This window comes from Drosophila ananassae, chromosome XR (genome assembly GCF_017639315.1).
Source record: "Drosophila ananassae strain 14024-0371.13 chromosome XR, ASM1763931v2, whole genome shotgun sequence".
Taxonomy (NCBI): Eukaryota; Metazoa; Arthropoda; class Insecta; order Diptera; family Drosophilidae; genus Drosophila; species Drosophila ananassae.
In genome coordinates this window covers 15,828,454-15,849,168 of record NC_057932.1, presented here as the reverse complement: position 1 = coordinate 15,849,168, position 20,715 = coordinate 15,828,454, and the positions used below count along the sequence as shown (strand labels likewise).

General features: G+C 35.8%; 1 protein-coding gene across 4 annotated transcripts in view; it reads left to right on the top strand.

The window, feature by feature from the left end:
- Window positions 1–618: 618 nt before the first annotated feature.
- LOC6505190 (transcription factor Sp8) overlaps window positions 619–20,715 on the top strand; it is a 35,067-nt gene continuing 14,970 nt past the window's right edge. For 2 of the 4 annotated variants that reach the window (XM_044717414.1, XM_044717411.1), the window contains exon 1: window positions 619–1,700. In XM_044717414.1, the coding sequence (XP_044573349.1) occupies window positions 1,587–1,700 (114 nt within the window). In that variant the 5' untranslated portion in view covers window positions 619–1,586. The remainder of the gene's footprint in view (window positions 1,701–20,715) is intronic. The other 2 variants (XM_044717413.1, XM_044717412.1) reach the window with 2 other exon arrangements.

Genomic DNA, 20,715 nt, shown 5'->3' with positions numbered 1-20,715 from the left:
TTTAATTTAACATGGCACAAAAAAAAAACAAAAAAAAAGCGAGGAAAACTGCCCGCTTTCCACACGCGATATAAAAAGAGAGACAGAGAGTGCGAGAGCGAGAGAGAGAGAAAAATAGAAATGGGGAATGGGGGAGCTATCTGAAAAGAGATGGCAACTCTGGCACGTGGCCATTGCCATCTCGCTCGCACAGCGGCCATCGCTCTAATTATAGGTTAGGCGGCAAAAGCCAAGCCTCCGATTGGCTGATTTTCAGAATTCCGATTCCGTAGAAGGGGGCCGTAACTCTGTCGGGAAAACTGGTTTTTCGCTTCAGCGCTTCAGTCGGGCCAGCGGGTTTTTATGAATGAAAAACACACCACTATTGCCAGGCGCCCCTTGCTATAAAATCTACAAAAAAAAAAAATAAAATATAATATAGAGTGCAGGAGTCGAACCCCTGTGGCTTTGTCTGGTGGTGGTTTCGCGCCCCTTTGCTGTGTCAGTACAGCTGTCTCTGTTGCTCTTGGGAGATAATGGGTAAAGTATCTCTCTGCTGGGTTGCTGCTGCTTCTGCTGCTGCTGCGACTGCTTCTGCTTCTGCTGCTGCGACTGCTGCTGCTGCTGCGAGTGCTGGCAGCAACTGGGGGCAAGCTTTTTGTTCGCCCGAAACAGTTGCAAGCCTTTGAACGATCAGCGACGACGGCGTTACTTTTGGCGCGGATACAGCAGCGACACTTTTTTTTGCGTTGGCCCTCGCAGGCGCCTCCTGTCACAAAACCAACAACCAAACAACCAAACAACAAATAAACAAACAAAAAAAACAAATAAACAAACAAAGCAGCTGTCTTAAAATCTCAAAAAAAAAGAAACAAAAAGTCAAATGTTTGCAGTGATCTGCGATATTTTTGGTTCGAAATTTTATTAATTTTTTAAATCGCCTAAGTTCCATAGTCATTTTTTTAATATTAAATATATACATATTTTTTTTTTTAACGAAAATCAAACCAAAGCAACAAGAAACAGTGACATTAGCTAAAAAAAAAAAAAAACAAAAACATATAAAATAAAAAAAAGGGAAAAAAAACCACAACCGACGGAAAAAGTGAAAGAAAAAAAAAAAAAGAAAAAAGTGCAACACCGACGGACTAAAGATACATTTTCAAGCTACAAGATACAATTGCATCTGATAGATACTGTTACAGTTATGTAGATAACTGTTAGTAACATATATTTTTGTTGCCTATTTTGATTATTTTTTTTCATTGTGCCGTGTGTGTGTGTGTGTGCCTGTGTGCCTGCCACTCCATGTCCCCCCTCTCTTTGTCTCCTCCTGTCCTTCAAGCAGTGTGTCCTTCAACACCGTTATCCTGCAACAACAATAGTCAACAACAACTGAAGCAAAAGCAACAACAACAGCAGCAACAACAACATCAGCAACTATTTCAATTGTGAAACAAACAAAACAAAGAAACAAACAAAACAAACAAGATAGAAAAGACAGCATCATTGTGCGTTTGAAATTGACAGTATCTACTGTCGCAGCAACATCTGCAACATCTGCAACAACAACAACTATAGTACCATCAGTTGAAACAACAACTAAAATGCTTACGGACATGACTCCGACGGCCGGACAGCTGTACGGCTCTCAGATTCCGGCCATGGGCATGAACATCACAAACATAGCCACACACTTGCAGAAGCCACAAGTTAATCCGGTAAGTTCACAAATAGATACAATATCTCAGAGATAGATGGGGAGCAGTTGACTTCTTGGAGATATAGAGTTTATAAGGTTAGGATCTATAGATACATAGATTTGTAGATACTTTTGGATCTAAACTATTCTATATTTCTTAGCACTACTACTACTAGCTACTATTTATAGGTATTGAAAAAATATAACCATATATATAAAAAGAAATATATAAAAATCATCTTTATATTCTAGACTTTTGGGAAGATTGGTTTCAAAGATTTATAGGGTTTCAAGATCTTAACCTCACACTTCCTATGACTTATTAGGTTGGAAACTATCTAGGGTCTAGAGTTACATAGATCTAGTGGTATTATAGTATCTCTAGAGAAACATAATACGAAGAATAATAAGAAACAGAATACTATAGTATTTATTACTATACTAATGATATTTTACTATAGTATCTGATATTCGAAGTCTACAGCTACTAGACTATCAGAAACCAGGTCTAGAACTAGAAACTACCGAAAACCTTATAAGAATTCGTAAAAAATATAGTATCTATGGTACATAATCCTATCTCTTCAATCTGGATACTATATTGAAATATCTGGATACTATTTTGAAATATATTAAAAAGAGGATCGAATAATTTATTTTCAATCAGATGATCAATCAAATGATCCCCCAACTAAGACTAAGAATGGATCAGGTTTAGGAAATGTTTTCTATCTATTATTATTCTATCAATTACACCATCTATTATGGAAAATCTAGAAAAACTACTAAGCCTACACTAAATTTGTTACTTCAAAGTAATATAAAAAATATTACAAAGTATATACAAATATCTATACTTTGAAGTATGTATATATCTACTAACTATCGTCAACTCTCACCCAAAATAAAATGAACAAATATCTATAGAGATATAATAGCTAGTTTTTGAATATATCTAGGCATGGATATATGTTATTCCTGTTCATAAAATGTATGGATTTGTTCATCAAAGCAGAAACTATTTAAAAGAAATAAATAGGCAATAAGTAACTCTTCATAGAGAGTCTTATAGTCTTAGAGCCCAGAGTACACATATACACTTTAATGTATATTGAAAGATATACTTGTTCTATATATATCACTATACTTCTATATACTTCTGTGTAGACTTCTATAACTATCATATGTTCTAGGGAAAATAGATCTGAAAAACATCTTATTGGAAACAAACTCCCAACTCTATATACTAAAAATATGAATAATATTTTAAAAGCAACCCTTCCCAGTTTTATTTTATTATTATTTAAAAATAAAATAAAATAAATGATCTCAGAAAATTACCTAACTGTTGGTATGAAATTTGTGTTTCATAAAAATTAGTTCCAAAAGATGATCTCAACAGATTACATCACTTTGAGATGAAACTCTAACAGAGAATGTATCTCAGGGAAACCTACAGCCATTATATCTTAAAGAATTATAACGAAAACTATCTTACTTAGTCCAACAACTCAAATTCCAACCAAAAATAGCTACTTTCAGTTATTTCCCACCATATGGTTTCGAAAACCCACCAAAATATGACGAAAATATAAATCATTTGTTAACAAAAACCTGTCATCAAGAAAGTATCCCACAGATACTATATGACTCGTTGTGCGGAGTATCTGACAAATCAACCACTTACACGGCATTAGCAGCGACAATAAATGCCAATAAACAAACAATGACAACAACAATCGAGAGCGCCGCTAGACGCCGCGAAAAGAATCCGACGGATACCCCAGGGGGATACACATCCCTGGGATTCGCATCCGCATCCGTATCCGTAGCAGGGCCGCAGTACCGCCGCACACCTTTTTTCAGTCTGTCAGTCGCTCAGCTGGAATTCTTTTGTCTAATGATTGAGAGTGTATCTTTGAAGTTGAATTTGGTGTGTGGCGAGATACATAGATACTCACCAATCGATTGGATGCGGCTCGTTCAGTGTGCAAACGAATTTCACGGCTACACGGCTGAACAGATACGCACAGGCCGCAGAGATACATAGATACTGCCCCTATTTTTTTTAGATTTTTTTTTTTAGATTTTTTTTTTAGATTTTTTTTTGGGAAATGAAATCAATTATTCAGGCTCACTTGAGGTGTGAAACTAACGATGGAATCATTCCTGCCATTATCATTATTTTTTTTTGCACAACTCCTTGACACAAAATGACGGAAGCAGACACTTAAAATATAGTCTAATATATATAATATATATTGATGATCGTTCGGTCTGATCTTCTTTGATCTTCTTCCGATCCGAAAACTAAGACAGATTTCCGCTAATGATGATTTCGCCTGCTTCGGGGCACTTTGCTCTCGATTCCATTTTTTTTTCCCCATCTCAGTCACTCGATTATGCAAAACTATAGCTTATAGTTACGACATCTTAAAATACCAGGTGTTAACCTTTTGAAATTGCCGAAAATACTTTTTTTCCCCATTTTTTTAGGAAGAGGGAAGATTGAAGAAGTAGTACTATAATACAATATTTAATAAAATAAAACCTTAAATTTATACATTTTAAAATCAAATAATTATGTGGAATATATTACTTAACAAAGTAATAAGTTTTAATTTAAAATTTATAGTGGTTTAATAGAAAAAATGTATAGCTCTACATAGATGTTATAGATCTCTCAAGGTATTCTTTATAAGAAATAAAGAAAAATACTAAGAAAGATATAAACTTTTGAATCCTATAAGATTATGTATCTAATTATTATTTTTTTAACGTAAAAACCCCTCTTACAAACCCCCTATTTTTTTTTAAATGTAACTACTTTTTCTTAATTTGCAATTTCCTAGTTAGCCGAGAGTTGCAAGTTCCTTGTTGCATGATGGGGGCATTTAATAGAGTCAGCAATGCCAAATAGGCGCAATCTGCAGCACCCTGCAGTACCCTGGAGTCCTAAAATCCCTACACCTCCACCCCCTTTCTTTGGGCCATTTAAATCCCCTTCACAGATCCCCCCTTTCTCTAAAAAAATAAAAGCCGGCAAACTGCAGACGCCACGCAATATGCGTGTGTGTGACCATAAAAAATGTTCTTCAAACTCAAGACCAGAAAACTGGTCAGTCTTCCAGGGGTTTCAGTGGCTTCAGTTGGCCCATCTGCATATTGGAGCCAGTCGAAAGAGAGGCACTGAGAAACGTTTATTAAAATTAATACCACATCAATCATTTAACAAACGCGCCTGTCGGCCAAGTTCAAAGCCACACACTCTGTCTGTCGACTCAAAACTATGGCTATGAGGCATCATAGGTCTGGGTCTCTCCATACCCTCCACACTATCCATATATGGTAGATTATATAGACAAGCCTGCTTAAGAAAGTTACACATAAGCATTGGTTTTAATTAAAAGCGTTTAAACAGAAAACAAAAAAAAAAAAAACATGAAAAGAACAGAAGAAAGATGATAAATTGCCCAGAAAACGATTCAAAATTAACATTTTTTTTTTGTTTCTTAAATCCAAACAGATCTCTGGAAAGCTCAGAGAGGGTCTATACATACATAGATACATCTACCTACAATATATATTATATTGAAAGTCGGTGTTAAATTATTGAAAATCATGCTAGCGATCTTTTGAAGTTTTCCCATGAACATTCAGAGCCACCACATTGAGAGCCCGATTCCAGGCCTCATTTGTTCACTGCCTGCTACTTCGTCGGCATAATCAGCATAACAAAAGGAATTAAGCAATAAAATATTAATGAAAATACACTTCTCTGCTCTCACAAAAGCGGCACAAGATCGCCGCGTCATTGACTAATTTGTTTTATAATTTTTTTTCCCCTTTTTTTTTTTTATGGAGAGGCGCCACTGATCTGGCCGGCGGGAGTCGCCAGCGGTAGCCGTGACAGGCGGTCCATTGCCATATTACACTTTAAGAAATTTTATATGATTTTTAATCATTTTTTTGTTTATAATTCTCTACAAAGAATTAGCTTAAAATCGTAAGAAAATGTGGTTTCTAGGCTTGAGTTTTGGATTTCAGTTTGACAGAAAGTGTTTATGCTTGTCCGCGTGTCCGTTTTTCCGCTAATTTGCTCTAAAAGGCTTGAAGTCTTAAAGATTCTCAGTCTTAGGGGTATTTAGATCTTCAGTCTTTAGGGGTAGAAGAATCTTCTAAGAGTCTTTTAAGAAAGTAAGTTTTAGACCTGAATTTTAGTTATTGTTTCAAAAAAGGAGTATATGTGCTTGTCCGCCTGTCCGTTTTTCCGCCAATTTGTTTAAAAATTTAGGATTTTCAGTCTTAGAAGTCTTCTTTAAGAAAAATTCTCACAAAATCTTGTAAAAAAATTATTTTATAGGCTATAGTTTTGCTCTTTCTTAGAAATATATGTTTTTAGCCTTAAATTATTACTATTATTATTACTATACTACTAGTATTACTATTTTTCTTCAAAAAACTCCTTTAAAAAATCCCCTTTCTCCCAGTGCCCTCTTCCTTTAGTTCCCTCGACTGCTCGACATATTTACTTAATATGATTTGGCTTAATGAATGCGCCTTGGCTCTGGTCCCTGCCCCTTTTTGGTAGTACCCCCATAGGCCATCTATATAAACCCCTACCATACCCCTGTATATGTTCTCTCCCCTCATTTCTAGTCGGCTGAGCATTTTTCACCTTTTGACAAAGGCAGAGTCCAACGCAATTAACTTGCGTCATTTGGAAAATTAGTTGCCATGATGCTGCAAAAAATTTCCAAAAAAAAAAAATATACAGAGTCCAGGAAAAAGGAAAGAGAGAGAGTGAGAGAGAGATAAAAAGAGAAAGAGAAAAGGAGAACCCGGCACAAGGTCGCTCTTCACCTTCAAAAGCGCCGCTCGAAAAAGCATTTTCAAAATTGAGGTTTTTCCTTTTTTTTATTTTTTTCAATTACAAAAAAAAAAAGACCACGCACCAAAAATTCACTGACTTGCAGTTTTTAATATTTTTTTTTTTTTATGGAGAGAACACGTTGCGTATACGCAATAATATTCCGGGGGCTAAGACTAGAAAATTTGCATGCCAGTATGTTGCAGAAAACCCTGACCAGTTTTTTAAGAGACAAGTGAGAAATAATTTATAGAAAAATCGAGTCTAGACTCTAGAGTGAGTGATTTATTTGGTTTTTTGAGAAAATCTATGAAAAAAAGGTTTTCTTTTGCTTAAATAATATATTTGACTTTGAAAAGTGGGTTTTTTAAATTTTAGTATAAGAAATGGCTTAGTGTTGGCTTTTCTTTTCGCATTTTTCAACACAGTTTGGCTTTGACACGATTTTTAAGGACTTTGCAACATTTTTAAGTGTTAAGAAATGATTAAAAACTAAGAAAAAATATTGACATAGTTGAAATAAAAAGTTTTTGAGTTAAAAATGAAGACTTAGACCTTCTTAGGTGATATTTTTGGTTTTATTGGCTTTCTTAAACAATGTTTTTAAAATCCTACAAAATTGTGTATAAATTATATCTTTAAAAATAGAAAAAAGTCTAGTAAAAAACCCTTTAAAATGTAATTAAATTTTACATTAAAATATAACCCTTGAAGCCAGAATTTGCACTTTCATAATTGAGATTACAACACGAGTTAACTACAATCTGAAGTGCCGCTCCTCCTCCATAAACACTTTAAATGCCAATATGCTAATTGGAGGCTCTCTCTTTCTCTCTCTTGCTGTTTAAAAAATGCAAATACTAATTGAAAATATTATATATATATATTTATAAATATATATTTATTAGCATATGTACATAAGAAGAGTGGCATGGCTTTTAATGAATATGAATGTGAATATAAATTTGAATGGGCATGAGCCGAGTGATTGACTGAACGACTAAACTGACTAACTGACTGGACTGACTGACTGACTGGCTGACAGAATGAGTGACTACCGGTACCAAGTGCATATTAGATGGAAGGTAATTACCTGCAACAGCAACTGCAACACCAACTGCTGCAACGGCAGCAATCACTCACTTACCTGAGTACCTGAGTGGTCTGGTCTGAATGCGCTTCTAATGAGCTGGAAGAGGTGGAAACTTTACACCTAAAAACCCTCTTGCCAGGTGGGTGTGGGTATTACTAAACTAGACTACACTAGACTAGAGTAAAATAGAGTAGAGAGTCCCCCTTTTCTTTTCGACATCGCCCTATGATGTGTTCTATTATTCACCGACTAATTTCCACTGACATCGAGTACTCAACCAACTGCAGGTGACAACCGCTGACAATTGCCATTAAAGGCTGCCATTCAGTCGGGGGAGGGCAGCGGCTATTTCCTCATTTCTCATTAATAATTGTTAACCTGAGGGGAAATCATGTAAAATTAACTCGAACAATTAAGATATGAAGCTATATAGCAATGGTGGATAGAACGGGTGAAGGTTACATTGGGGGGTTTATAAAAAAAAAATATATAGTTTTCATTTAATTAAGAGTTTTAAAAAATAGTTTGTTTGTGGATGAATAAGTTTTAATATTTTTGAGATTTTTTTTAAACCTTTTTTGAAGGTTTAAGTTTCAGGAGAATCTTAAATTGTTATGTTCTTGGAAGCTAGTGACAGTATTGTTTGTTTCCAGTGTTGGAAAGTTGCTTATTTTTGGCTTTAGAGCTTTAGTGTTTAAAAAAAAACTCTTTTTGAAACTGGAAAAAAAGTATTTGTTAAAAACTCTTTTGAAATTTATTGAAAATCATAAAAATTATTTAAAAACACTCTTTTGAAACTAGAAATAGGATTGGAAAACACTTTCTTTATGTTTTTTAAATACCTATTACAGATTTTAAGATAAGTATTCGCAAAAACAGTACTTAGAACTACTTAGTAAAGTATAAGTTTTCCATTTCTAACTATTTTCATCAAAATAACTGTTTGAAAATTTTCTTAAAAATATTATTTTAAACCGTAGACATATTTCTTGACTAGATATGAAATTCTTTTTTCAAATAAAAAGCCTAAAAACCCCTCTTATTTTTTATTTAGCACATTAGACCAAAGTTTTTTTTTGCCGAACAGCTAATAGGCGGGCAATTTTCATCTGCTTTTGGCCAAGTGAAAAAAATGTTAAGGAAAACCCGATTGCACAAGCATACCAATACCGATACCAATACCGATACTGCCAATAACTTGTTATAAATTTTGTTGACACGAAGTCAAAGCGTTTAAGCAGCGTTGATTTGAATGCAAGTTCATGAGTTAATCAATTTTAATGTCTCGGCATAACAACATCGATCGATCGATCGGTCTCTGGCTATACTATACTATGCTATAGTGCTATAGATCCCCCCCCTGGACTTGATCCCTCCTGGGCAATCAATCGATCCAAGCAGCCTCGCCTCGAATTGTTTGATCGTGTTGTAAATTTTCTGCTTATACTACCAACCAAGTATATTTTTTTTTGTATTTTTTTTTTTTTTGTTGCCAACAACTGAGAGGTGGCAGAGCTCGGGACTCGAAACTGGCCTTATACGGTCGGTCGCCAAGTCGCGACTTCAAGACTCGAGACTATCACAAGTCTCTCGCCAGGCCAGACATTATTTATTTATATGTATTTTTTATAAAGCCTTGTATAACCTGATAAAAAAAAAAAAAAATAAGAGAAAAAAAAAAAGCGAACAGAAAAGCAAGCTCAAGATTGGGTTACGTTTAAAAGTTTTGTGCGCTTGCAGAATGAAATGATTTATGGTCTGAATTACAGATAATTGTGATAATCATACCGAAAAGGTTCGGGCGCAGTTCACATTCGCAGATATTTCTCTCCTTATATATAGTTTTTTTTTTCTTTATTTTTTTTTCGGTCTGGAATCGATACAGAAATCGGGTTAAAAGAAGAGCGAGGGGGTTAAGTGGGAAAAGGGCCTCTCTCCGAAGTTCAAAAACGGGGATGCGTGTCTAAAATGCATAAAAGATTTCATTTCTCAAAGCCAAGGGCCTCGGGGATATTTTCGGGTTTATTATTTCTTGTTTTTAAATCAAAACTCATTTGCTTTCCTTCACAAATATTTGTTAAAAGCGTGTGGGTTTCTAATTTTGAATTATTAGGAAGGGGAATGTATGATACCTGGTACTCCTAGAGCAGAAAAATAGGTATTATAGAGTTAGATCTTCTTTAAAATATTTTTTTAGGGAAAAATGTTAATTTTTTTTGTTGAAAAATATAATATTTTTTTATTACAATTTTTGATAAAATAGTACTATATGATACCTGGTACTCTTAGATTAAAAAAAATAGCTAATATAGAGTCAAGAGTTTTTTTTAATAATTTTTTTCAATCAAAATAGTCAATTATTTTGTTGAAAAATATTTAATAAAAAGGTACTATATGATACTTGGTACTTATAGACCAAAAAAGAATAGGTTCTAAACGCCATTATAGTTATATTTTGAGTATTTTGAGTCCGAAATTGTATATTATTCCGTTCTATTGTTTAATAATATACTATGTGATACCCGGTACTCATAGACTATATCTTTTAGAGATATAACCCTCCTCCCAACCCAAAAAAAAACCCAATTAAAAAGTCAATAGTCTTCTAACCCCCAAAAACCTCTATCTAAAATCGAAATCAAAGATCTAATTTTTACTCTTCTTCGCATATCTTAGAATCTCTCTTGACTTTGCTACTTTTTGTATTATTATTCTTATTATTTTTGTTTTTTTTTTTTTGGTTCGATCCTAATTCCCCTCTGAGGTTGTGCCGATTCTGCATAACAACAGATTTTTGCTTTTTGCTAATTTTTCGAGGGCCGAGAAACAAAAAAGCAAACAATAATAAGAGGGCCAAAAGGACGAAAGGACAAAGGACATGGGAGAAAGGAGAGAAAGGAAAGGTAAACTAAATCAGAGATAATACCGACACGCACACAAATTATAGAAAAAAAGAAAGAAAAGGGAACTGAGATTTGTCGAGAGCATTTTCACAAAAATGCCACAAAGGAGAGCGATGCGGAGGAGGAGATGTCCTAGTGTCCTGGAAAGGAAACAACAATGTGTGATGATGATTACGATGATGATGATGATGATGACGTGTCAGTATCCATGAGATGTTCAGTTTGTTTTCGTTACGGGTATTTAGTGCTTTTGGGTTTAAGGCCTTAGCCTAGAAGCGCCTCAGTTTTTGGGTTTATTTGCTTAGGCGGCTTAGTCTCTGCCAGTCCCTGGCATTCCTTAGGCATTTTTTGGCTTACTTTCCATCCCATCATATCCAACAGATACTATCCCATAGTTTGCTGTGCATTTCACAACTTTTTATGTGGTCATATTTCTTGCAAGTGCTGAAGTGTGCCAGACTGACTGACTGACTGGCATCCCGCAGCTCTTCGGTCTGGAGGATGGAAAACTGACAGGAAACGAGCTCTGGAGAGCTCTGGCCGTAAAATGCCTCAACTCCTCTAGCATCTAGCGTGTTTAATTGCCGTTAGTTTTTACACTTTTCAGCTCATATATGTACATACATATAAATATATCTCAGCAAGTGTCATATATAATACTTCCCAGCCCAAAACCCCAAAAAGTCAGATGATTTTACGCTTTCGCCAGATTTATGCGGTAGGCCGTGGGCCGTGTGATTTACGAGAAGTCTTTCCAATACTTTGTGGCTAGTGATGGATTTAAATCGGGCTTTATGTCTATTCTGGTGGTTGTATACTTTTGTCCGTCTGTCCGCTTAAGAGAGGATCATTGCAGAAGTCATGACATTCCTTGGAATGTGTTATAACTGTTATGAAAAGTTAATAGAAGCTTTTAAGATACTTCTTAGCTGTTTATTTGTCCGCTTGTCCGCTTAAGAGAGGATCATTGGGAGGGTATAATATGATAGTCTTGGAATAGTTCATAAAATATAGAACAAATTAAAGAAATAGTATAAAACAAATGTAACTAACTTGGAAAAATTAAAAATAAATATATATTGAAACATTTATATTGTCCGCTTAAGAGAGGATCATTGGTAGGTGATACTCATAGACCATGATACTCATAGAATAGTTCATAAAATATAGAAAATATTATAGAAAAAGTATAAAATATATTTAATTAGCATTGAAAAAGTGAAAAGTATAAGTATTTGAAACTATCTATTTTGTCCGTCTGTCCGCTTAAGAGAGGATCAATGAAGAAGTCATAGAATGTGGGATAATTTATAGAAGAAGTATTAAGAAGTATTCATGTAACTCTAAGAATAGTTTATAAAATATAGACAAAATTATAGAAAAAGTATTTGGAAGCATCTATTTTGTCCGCTTAAGAGAGGATCAGTTAGAAGGTATATGATACCAGGTACTCGTAGAATTACTTATAATATCTGCAAGAACTGCTTCTAAACCAAAACCAAATCAAATAATTCAATAAGAACTTGTCCTCTTGTCCGCTTGTCCCCTAATCAATCTCCTATTTTAAGTCCCGCAATCCAAAAAACTAAAACAGGAAATCTATTCCCAAAAAAACTGCCTTGATGGTCCAACATCGTCACCCCATAACTCCCCAAACCACCTCCAGAATGGTGTTTTGTGATCTTTTCCTTAAGAACGTCTGTCATCTAAAGGAAATCCCAGCCGCTGACTACACCACCAGGCTGTAAATATTGTGTTAAACATTAAATGAAGTCGTTAAAATCGTTTAATGATGCACTCGTTAGTCAGTCGCGTTGACAAGGAGACTTCAAGCCTCCAAGTCCCCAAGTCCCCAAGTGACACCCACTATTCCGATATATATTATATTTTCAACGGCTGCTTGGGACTCTGTCGCGTCAAAAAGTCAACGGGCATGACTTGACGAAGGATGGGAGGGGGATCGTAGCAGTGCGGCACTTCTTGAAAGGAATTCAAAAGGATGTTTGGATGGCATGCTAAATTGAGAATTGAGAAATGCATGAAAAACACTTTTCGGCTGCCGCATTCGCGCATCTCGCCTCATTATTCATGTGGCTAGTCAGAAGAAGTCATAGCCGTGGCATTGCATGGCATGGCATGTTAGTGCCACTAACAGTGGCAAGTGTTTGTGTTTCTGTTTGTTGTTGCGTGTAAGTTGCCATGCAATTGCATCTTTAAGATATCTTACTTAAGCGATGCTGCTAATTATTAAAAGGATTTTAAAGGACTGCTCATAAGGTCAAATACTAAGCAGCTATCAACTAGCAACTGGCAACTAGCAACCAGCAACTGGCAACTAGCAACTAGCAACTGGCAACTGGCAACTAGCAACCAGCAACTAGCAACACAAATTGCAGCTGCAACAATGCTGCAAGCAATTCGTGCTTAAGAGTGCGACACACTTGTATATATTATATATACTTGTATATACTTCTATATAGATATGTATAATTCATAAAAAAAAAAGAGGAAAAAAACAATGTTGCTGTTGTCAGGCTGCCCGCCAGCAACATGAGTTGCTGTTGCTGTTGCTGTTGCCTGCTTAAGATGTATCTGCTGTGATTACCACCAAGCGAGCGTGTACTTAAGCATTTTATATGCTTTTTTATGCCATCTTGTCCTTGTGCTGCAACTTGCAAGTTTGCCAGAAGTTGCCACAAAAGGCCTCTACTCTGGAGTGGAGTCAAGTCCAAAATTGGGTTTATAACTTTTGCGTTGAAGGCGCGCGTTGAAATGGCGTTGATGATGTTCATGTTTCATGTTTGTGGCTTGATGAAGCGCAACGATTATCCTCCACTAACAACAACAACAACAACAACACAAGCAACAACATACCCATGCAACACGGGCTGTAAAAATATGCCACAAATTGATTGATTTGCCACGGCACGAAGCTGAGAGCCAAAAAGACGTTGCAAACTCGTTTCAGTTTCAATTTCATTTTTTAAAGGCATTTTTCCTCATCTTCTTGACTCTGTACCCCTTGTACCCCCTTGCAACTGCCACGCCCCCATTTTGCCAAAACGAAAAGTGGGCGTTGTTGTTGTTGTTGGTGGTGGCGTGCCAAATACTATCTGAGAGAGAATCTAGAAAAAAAAAAAAAGTAAAAAATAGATGCCATGGCGACAAAATATGCAAAGACTCAAATGCAATTGAAACGCAACGAAAAACGTACAAACATTTTGTGCAACGCCCACTTGCAACAACAAAATGCCACAAAAAAAAAATACAAGACTTTGATTTTATTTTCATTGCGGAAACTGCCACAGAACAATTTCCCAATTGAAATGTGTACGCGAAAATTGTTGCCGCCAAGTTGCAGTTGCTCTTGCCGCGTTGCAGTTGCACTGTTGCACTGATCCACTGCTGTGCAGTGTTGCTATGTCCCGTTTGACAAATAAGTTGCATGCAAATAGCTGCTGAGGGAAAAATCAGAAGCAGGAGCAACTGAAATTGCCACTGCAACAGTGCAATTTGTATGCAATGAATTAAATTCCAAAGCACACAGTTCCAGTTTCTCTCAATGGCAACTTGCAACGGGCAACTTGCAACTGGCAACAGTGTTTCCTCCATTGATGAAAATCACCAGGCTCACCTTTGACCGTTTGGGTTGTTTGTCAAATGGACTGACAGCAGCAGCAGCAACAGCAGCAACATCACTGGAGCAACATGCAACAAGCCATGCAACTCCTAGGAACTGTGGTCCACTTAACTCTTAATTTATTTCCAAAAATTAGCAAATTCTTGGCTCTTAATGTAGGAATTTTTGAAATATTTAAAGGGGTCTAAGAAATCTATAGATTCTGGAAGGAAAAAAGGCTTAAAAATTATAGGATTTAAGCTTTTGGTCCTTCGAGACACTTTATTTTTCAGGCTCTAATTAGTCAAATAATTAATAAAATATTTCTTTAACTTAAGAACAAGTAGCAAGTAGCTTTAATTAGTAAATTATTTAATAAAATAATCAAATATTACCTCAAATAGTTGTAGTCTCTCTTAAATTCCTTAATTTCTTAAAAGAAAACTGAGACTTGAGCCATAATTTAAACTTTAGGTCCTTCGACCTCCTTAGGTCCAGTTACCTCTAAATTCTGCTAGAATACTTCCCTTTTTAAACTCATTTTTAAGCAATCTTTGGACAAATGCCCCTCAACCACATTTCTAAGCACCTCCAAACCACTGTGCCCTCCTCATGTTGACTTGACAAATTCGTTTTGGAGGCAGTTGGCTTGTCCAACAAATGCAATTAGTTAAATGAATTTTGAAAACTCAAACTCAACTCATCAAAATTGAAAACTCAAACTCAAAATCCAGGCAAGCCTTCAAGGCATCCATAGATCCATACACTTTTTTCCCACATTCGTCAAAGAGAGATAGTGCGAGAGAGGGCGAGGGACTGTGAAAATGGTTTTCCTCTAAACAGGGAAAGCTAATACCTTAAAGAGCTGAGATTTGAGATTTGAGAGCTGAGAAAATAGCCCTGAGGGGGCCAGCAAAGTCAAACGCCACAGACTGTCTGTAAAATTGTGGGTAATTTTCGGGGTTACCTTCGCCCGGTTTTATTAGCGTGTGTTGTGTTGTGTGCAGGTTGTAATTTTCTACTTTGCGCCTGAAATACGAGAATTTCAAGCTAAGGAGAGAGGCCAAGGAGGAGGCTGTAGTTTAAAAGAAAATCTATGGATATCGGAGGGAAAGACCGATGATGATGCTTGGTAACTTGTTAACTTTTTAAGAAAAACCAGGCCTAAGTTGAGGCTTAAACTTTTAGTTCTTCTCTTTAAAAAAATATATTTATGGATGCTAGTATTTCTATTGTAGTGTCACTTTTTTTAATCGCCTAACAAGATAGTTTGGCGATCAAATCTGTTTATTTTTTTTCGTCAGATTTTTGGTGTTTGTTGCGTTTTGTTAATTAGCCATTTAAATGGCCAATAAAACAAGGCAAACAGCCACACAATGCCACAATGGTTATTATAACCGATCCGGAATCCGATTCGGTATCAGAGTCACAACACGGCCTGTTTTTTTTTTGTTTTTTGATTTATTGAGTCATTAAATAATAATCATAATTTTCTTGTTTAGCCGCCGCAAACGAGCTTCTATAAAAATCCATAAAACACACGAGTTGGTGATAATTTAAAAAAAAAAAAAAAAAAAAAAATATTTAAATAAGTTTTTAGTGAAAAATTTGATTGATTATATGAATGATTAAAATTCTCTTTCTACACAGAGAGAAATAGTATAGAGGCGATTATATAATTAAAATGTATAAAGACACCAGAAATAGAACCAAACTAGCCACTAGTCGGAGTCTAATCATTAATCAAAGTCAGCCCAAAGGGGTAACACAGTGTCAACTCGTGAAGAGAAACAACAAGAAGAGGGGGGGAACTCACTATACTATATACAAAACGAATAAAGAAATCAATAAGTCAAATTGCCAGCTCTTCTGGCTTCTTCGATGGGCATTTTCATTATTTATTATTAAACGGATTGGTGCAACCTTAACTGCCAAAGCAATTGGCTACCGGTCTTCTTCCAGCCATCTTTTCTTCTCTTTTTTTTTTCCTCTTTTTTTGCTGCACAGATCCACATTTGCAGCAAACTGGCCAGGGGACTACCATTCGAAATGAATATGCAAAACAGCCCCCACACCAGAGAGACACACAGTCCGAGTCCAAGTCCGAGTCAGTCCGACGAAGAAGAAATAAATAAATGTTAAAAAAAAAAATAAGGAAAAAAAATGAAAAACCGGCAGCATTTTGGAGCTTCGAACCAGACAGCTGGACAAGCCCTCTTCACAGCGGGACAGCAGCTCCAGCTCCACTGGCTCCACAGGCCTCCTCCTCCAGCTCCGGATACACACCACTAGCCGCAGGGGGAGTGGCAACAGTGGCGGGGGCGGGAGCGGGGGTCAGTTTGGGAGGACCAGAGTCCAAGTCCAAAACCCCATGCGCTCTTATTTAGCTAATTTAAATGAGCTGCAAACAAGCCAAGAGATCAACAAGAAAGGTCTGAGGAATAATGATTTTCAAATGCTCTTGAAAGGGTTTAGAGTTGGTTTCTTTCGTCACTAAAATATTCTAAAACAAGGTATTAAAAAATAAATTATTAAGGAGGAAAAAAAGCTTATAAATTGTTTATAAAATGTGATTAAAAAAGGAAGAAGTATCTATGAGAAAAGTTTAAAGTTTTTTGTGAAATATTTAAAATCAAATGAAAACAAAAAAGTTTAATGACGAAAGTTTAGGCATTTTTAGAAATAATAGGTAGATGTTTTCAGTAGAATTTTATTCCTTAAATCCTCTCCTAATTTCCAGCTAAAACTCTTTAATATTCAACTCTTATAAAGCATTCAACGCATTTAAAAGCTACCAAAATAAAGTAGAAAACCAAAAAAAAGAATACAAATTGATGACGAAAGTAAGGCACTTTTTGATATATTAATTTGCTATATTTGTTTGAATTTTATCCCCTAAATTCCCTTATAATTTCATGCTTAGGAACCCCCTTTTGAAGAGCATTTAAAAGCTACCAATATGAAGTAAAAAACGCAAAAATCGAATAACCGATTTTATGGTCTGCATTTTGCAATTTATCAAACACATTTTTCGGTGAAGGCACAGTGGAGGCTGTGGCTAAAAGAGACTGAGAAGCAGAAGCAACAAATTGATTTGCATAACCAATTATAAACACATTCCGGTAGGAGTATGCCCGGATTTTTGGTCCAAATTTCGTTGCTGGTCTTGTCTGGGGAGACTCTCCTCCGCTCCTCTGTCGACTGTCGGCTACTGTCCAAAGTCTGTTTTGTTAAACACAAATTGTCGCACTTTAGCAGAACAACCAAATGCCACAAAATGCCAATACAATGGACCTTGTTTCCAAACAGACCAGAGGAGGTCATTTAAAGAGGGGCTTACAACGCAGTACCCCCCTTTCCCGTATATTTAATTTGAAATTGACACGAACTGGATGGTGGCCAGGCTGGCTATTTATTTGGCCATTTTAACCAGCTTATTTGCTCAACTAAACTGACCAGAACAGATAGCGGCTAATGGTAGTGTCGTCTGGCACAGTTTCGGTGCCAGATATCGCCCCGACACTAACCATACAACATATAGACTTCTCATTTCATACAACGAAAATGGACGCAAAAATTTCTTGCGACAGGCCCCCGGAGGCCCCAGAGAGAATCTTACTCTCATTCTTACGCTCATTTTTACGCTCATAATCTCATTTAACTTTTTTGGTTGTTCAGTCGCAGAGAGGCGCATCATCAAGAAGGTTCTTCTGCGGTTTAACCGATCTTTATATGTATGCGTGCTCACACATTCACACACACGGTTTCATGTGTGCGTTGGATTTCGTTTTGAAACCAGCTAAAATTTTTGATTTTTGTAACTTTACAGGCATGCTACCCTAAGAAAATGGGAGTTATCATTATTATATACCTGTGAAAAAATTTTATTATATTTTATATTATATATTTTTATATATCATACTTTTTATACATATTTAGGAATACGATTAGATGGCAGCAGTAAAATGGTTCACATATATATTTACGAAATTAGGTATTTATATATTTACGAACAATTAAAAATCATTGTACTTAGATAGAAACAGGGTATCTTTCAGTCGCTTTTATTTAAAACCCAAATTTTACTGTTGTTATTTTCAAACGGATGGTTCTTGCATACCCTACTGATGCCCACGGAAACAAAAAATCAGCTGTTTTTGTTTATTCTCACTCCACAAAAATCATCTATCAGAAGGGTATGGAACACCATCCGCTGGCAGAACTACAACAACTTAAAAGCAATCGACTGAAATATACCCTGTTTCTACCTTAATATATAAATTTTAATGCATTCGTTGACATATGCATATATATACATATGAAAAACATTTTACAGCTACCACTTAATCGTATTCCATAACAAATATAAAATATAGGTTGAAATATTAATATATAAAGCCTATTTTTTTCATCATTAGCGTATAATGTATATCCCAATTTTCTTAGGGTAGCATGCGTGAAAAGTTACAAAAATCAAAAATTTTAGCTGGCTTCAAAACGAAATCGCACGCACACACATGAAACCGTGTATGTGAATGCGTGAGCACGCATACATATAAAGATCAGTTTGACCGCGGGGCAACCATCTTGATGATGCGCCTCTCAGCGACTGAACAGCCAAAAACTTTCTGAGAGAATTTGAGCGTAAGAATGAGCGTAAGAATGAGAGTAAGATTCTCTCTGGGGCCTCCGGGGGCCTGTCGCAAGAAATTTTTGCGTCCATTTTCGTTGTATGAAATGAGAAGTCTATATGTTGTATGGTTAGTGGCCCCGATCAGTGCCCCGATTTGGTACAAATATACACTTGTTTATAATATAAGCTATACCTGGTACAGCGTTCGGGGGAAAACAAATCTGATTGCGCATTGTAACAGCCATTAATCGAGTCACGGCAGCGAGTCACATCGAGTCACAAATGCCAAATGGACTCTCACATGATACAAGTGCATTAGCATTAGCGAAAAAATGGGGGGTTTCTAAGGGGGGGTCCAACTAAAGTCCTCTTTTTTAGAGAGAGTTTTGAGTTGGAACAAGAAGCCCTGAAGTCCTTTTTTTCAGTCTTTTAAGGTAACAAGAATCTTTCTATCGATTTATTTTTTTTCAAAATTAGTCTATTTATTATCTATTTTCTCTATATTTTTTAGTCTATTTACTTTTCTAAGCAAATAAGCCTTAAAAAATTAAGAGAGTCGAACCCTAGGCCTTTTTTTTCGATTTTGAAGCTAAGAAGTCTTTTAATCTTAATAATCTTTCAATTCCTCTCTATTTATTTTGAAAAATTTAGCTATTTATTAAAACACTTGTCTCTCTATTTTTTATTCTAATTACTTTTCTAAAAAATATAAAAAAAAAAAAAAGAAAGGGAGTCGAACCTAACGAGTTTTTTAGGCTTTTGAGCCAAGAAGTCTTAAGAAACTTTCTATTTCTATCTATTTAATATTTATAATTAATCTATTTGAATAAATAGATATATAATCTCTTTAATTTTTATTCTAATTACTTTTCTAAACAAATAAGCCATAAAAAATATAGAGGGTCGAACTCTAGGCCCTTTTTTTAGTCTTTTAAGCTATATCTCTCTGTTTTTATTTAGAAACTAAACTATTTATTATATCTATTATCTCTCTATTTTTTATCTAGTTTTTAATTTGTTTAGTCTTTTAAGCTAAGAAGTCTGGAAGTCTCATGAATTCTATTTTATTTCTATCTATTTCTTTTATTTAAAAACTAATCTATTTATAAACTATTATCTTTTCTACCTCTATCTATTTTCTCTTCTATTTATTTTCCTTAAAAATAAACCATAAAAAGTAAAGAGGTGAAGTGTTTTGTGTAAAGCCCATCACTTATTAAACACTCGTCACTTTTAATTAAAAGTCGCCGCCAGAGTTTCTGGGTTTTTGTGTGGAGTTCTATCCCCGCTCCCCTCCCCCGCTGTTGTTGTTGTTACCACTTCTCTGGAAAGTGGTTGGGAGGGGTGGTGGTGCAGCTGCATGCCACTGCAATTTGCAATTACCACAAACACGCGGCTAGCAGCGGCGGTGCAACATCGCATGGCAAAAACTTTTGCAATTAGAACACTTTTCGCGTGGTTTTAATGATAAGGGGAGGAGGGGGGGAGGGGGCTACACACCACAGAGTATGTGTATATATGTGTGTGGGGGGGGGGGACTCTATTCGAGTGGCAAACGAGTATGCTTTGCCACTGCAGTGGGCGCTGTGGGCGTGGCAGGAAACTAGCTTTTAAGTGTGTCTGCGCAGAGCAAAAAAAAATCAACAAAAAATCAACAAAAAAGTGCCAGAATTTCAAGAGAAACTCTATTTTTTTCCACTAAAAATCTATACCTTCCCCCCTTGAAAGTTTTTATCCAAAAATGTTGTATTATTTTAGGACTGATTTTCTGGAGTTTTTTTTTTTTTTGGCATAGTTTCAGAATCAAGTGGAAATATTGTTTTGGTTCGAAACCTTCATTGTTCGAAGGTCCTTTGTGAGTCCTTTGTTCGATTCTTTTGGTAGCAGTCTTGTGGTCAAGTGGTCCAAGGACAATA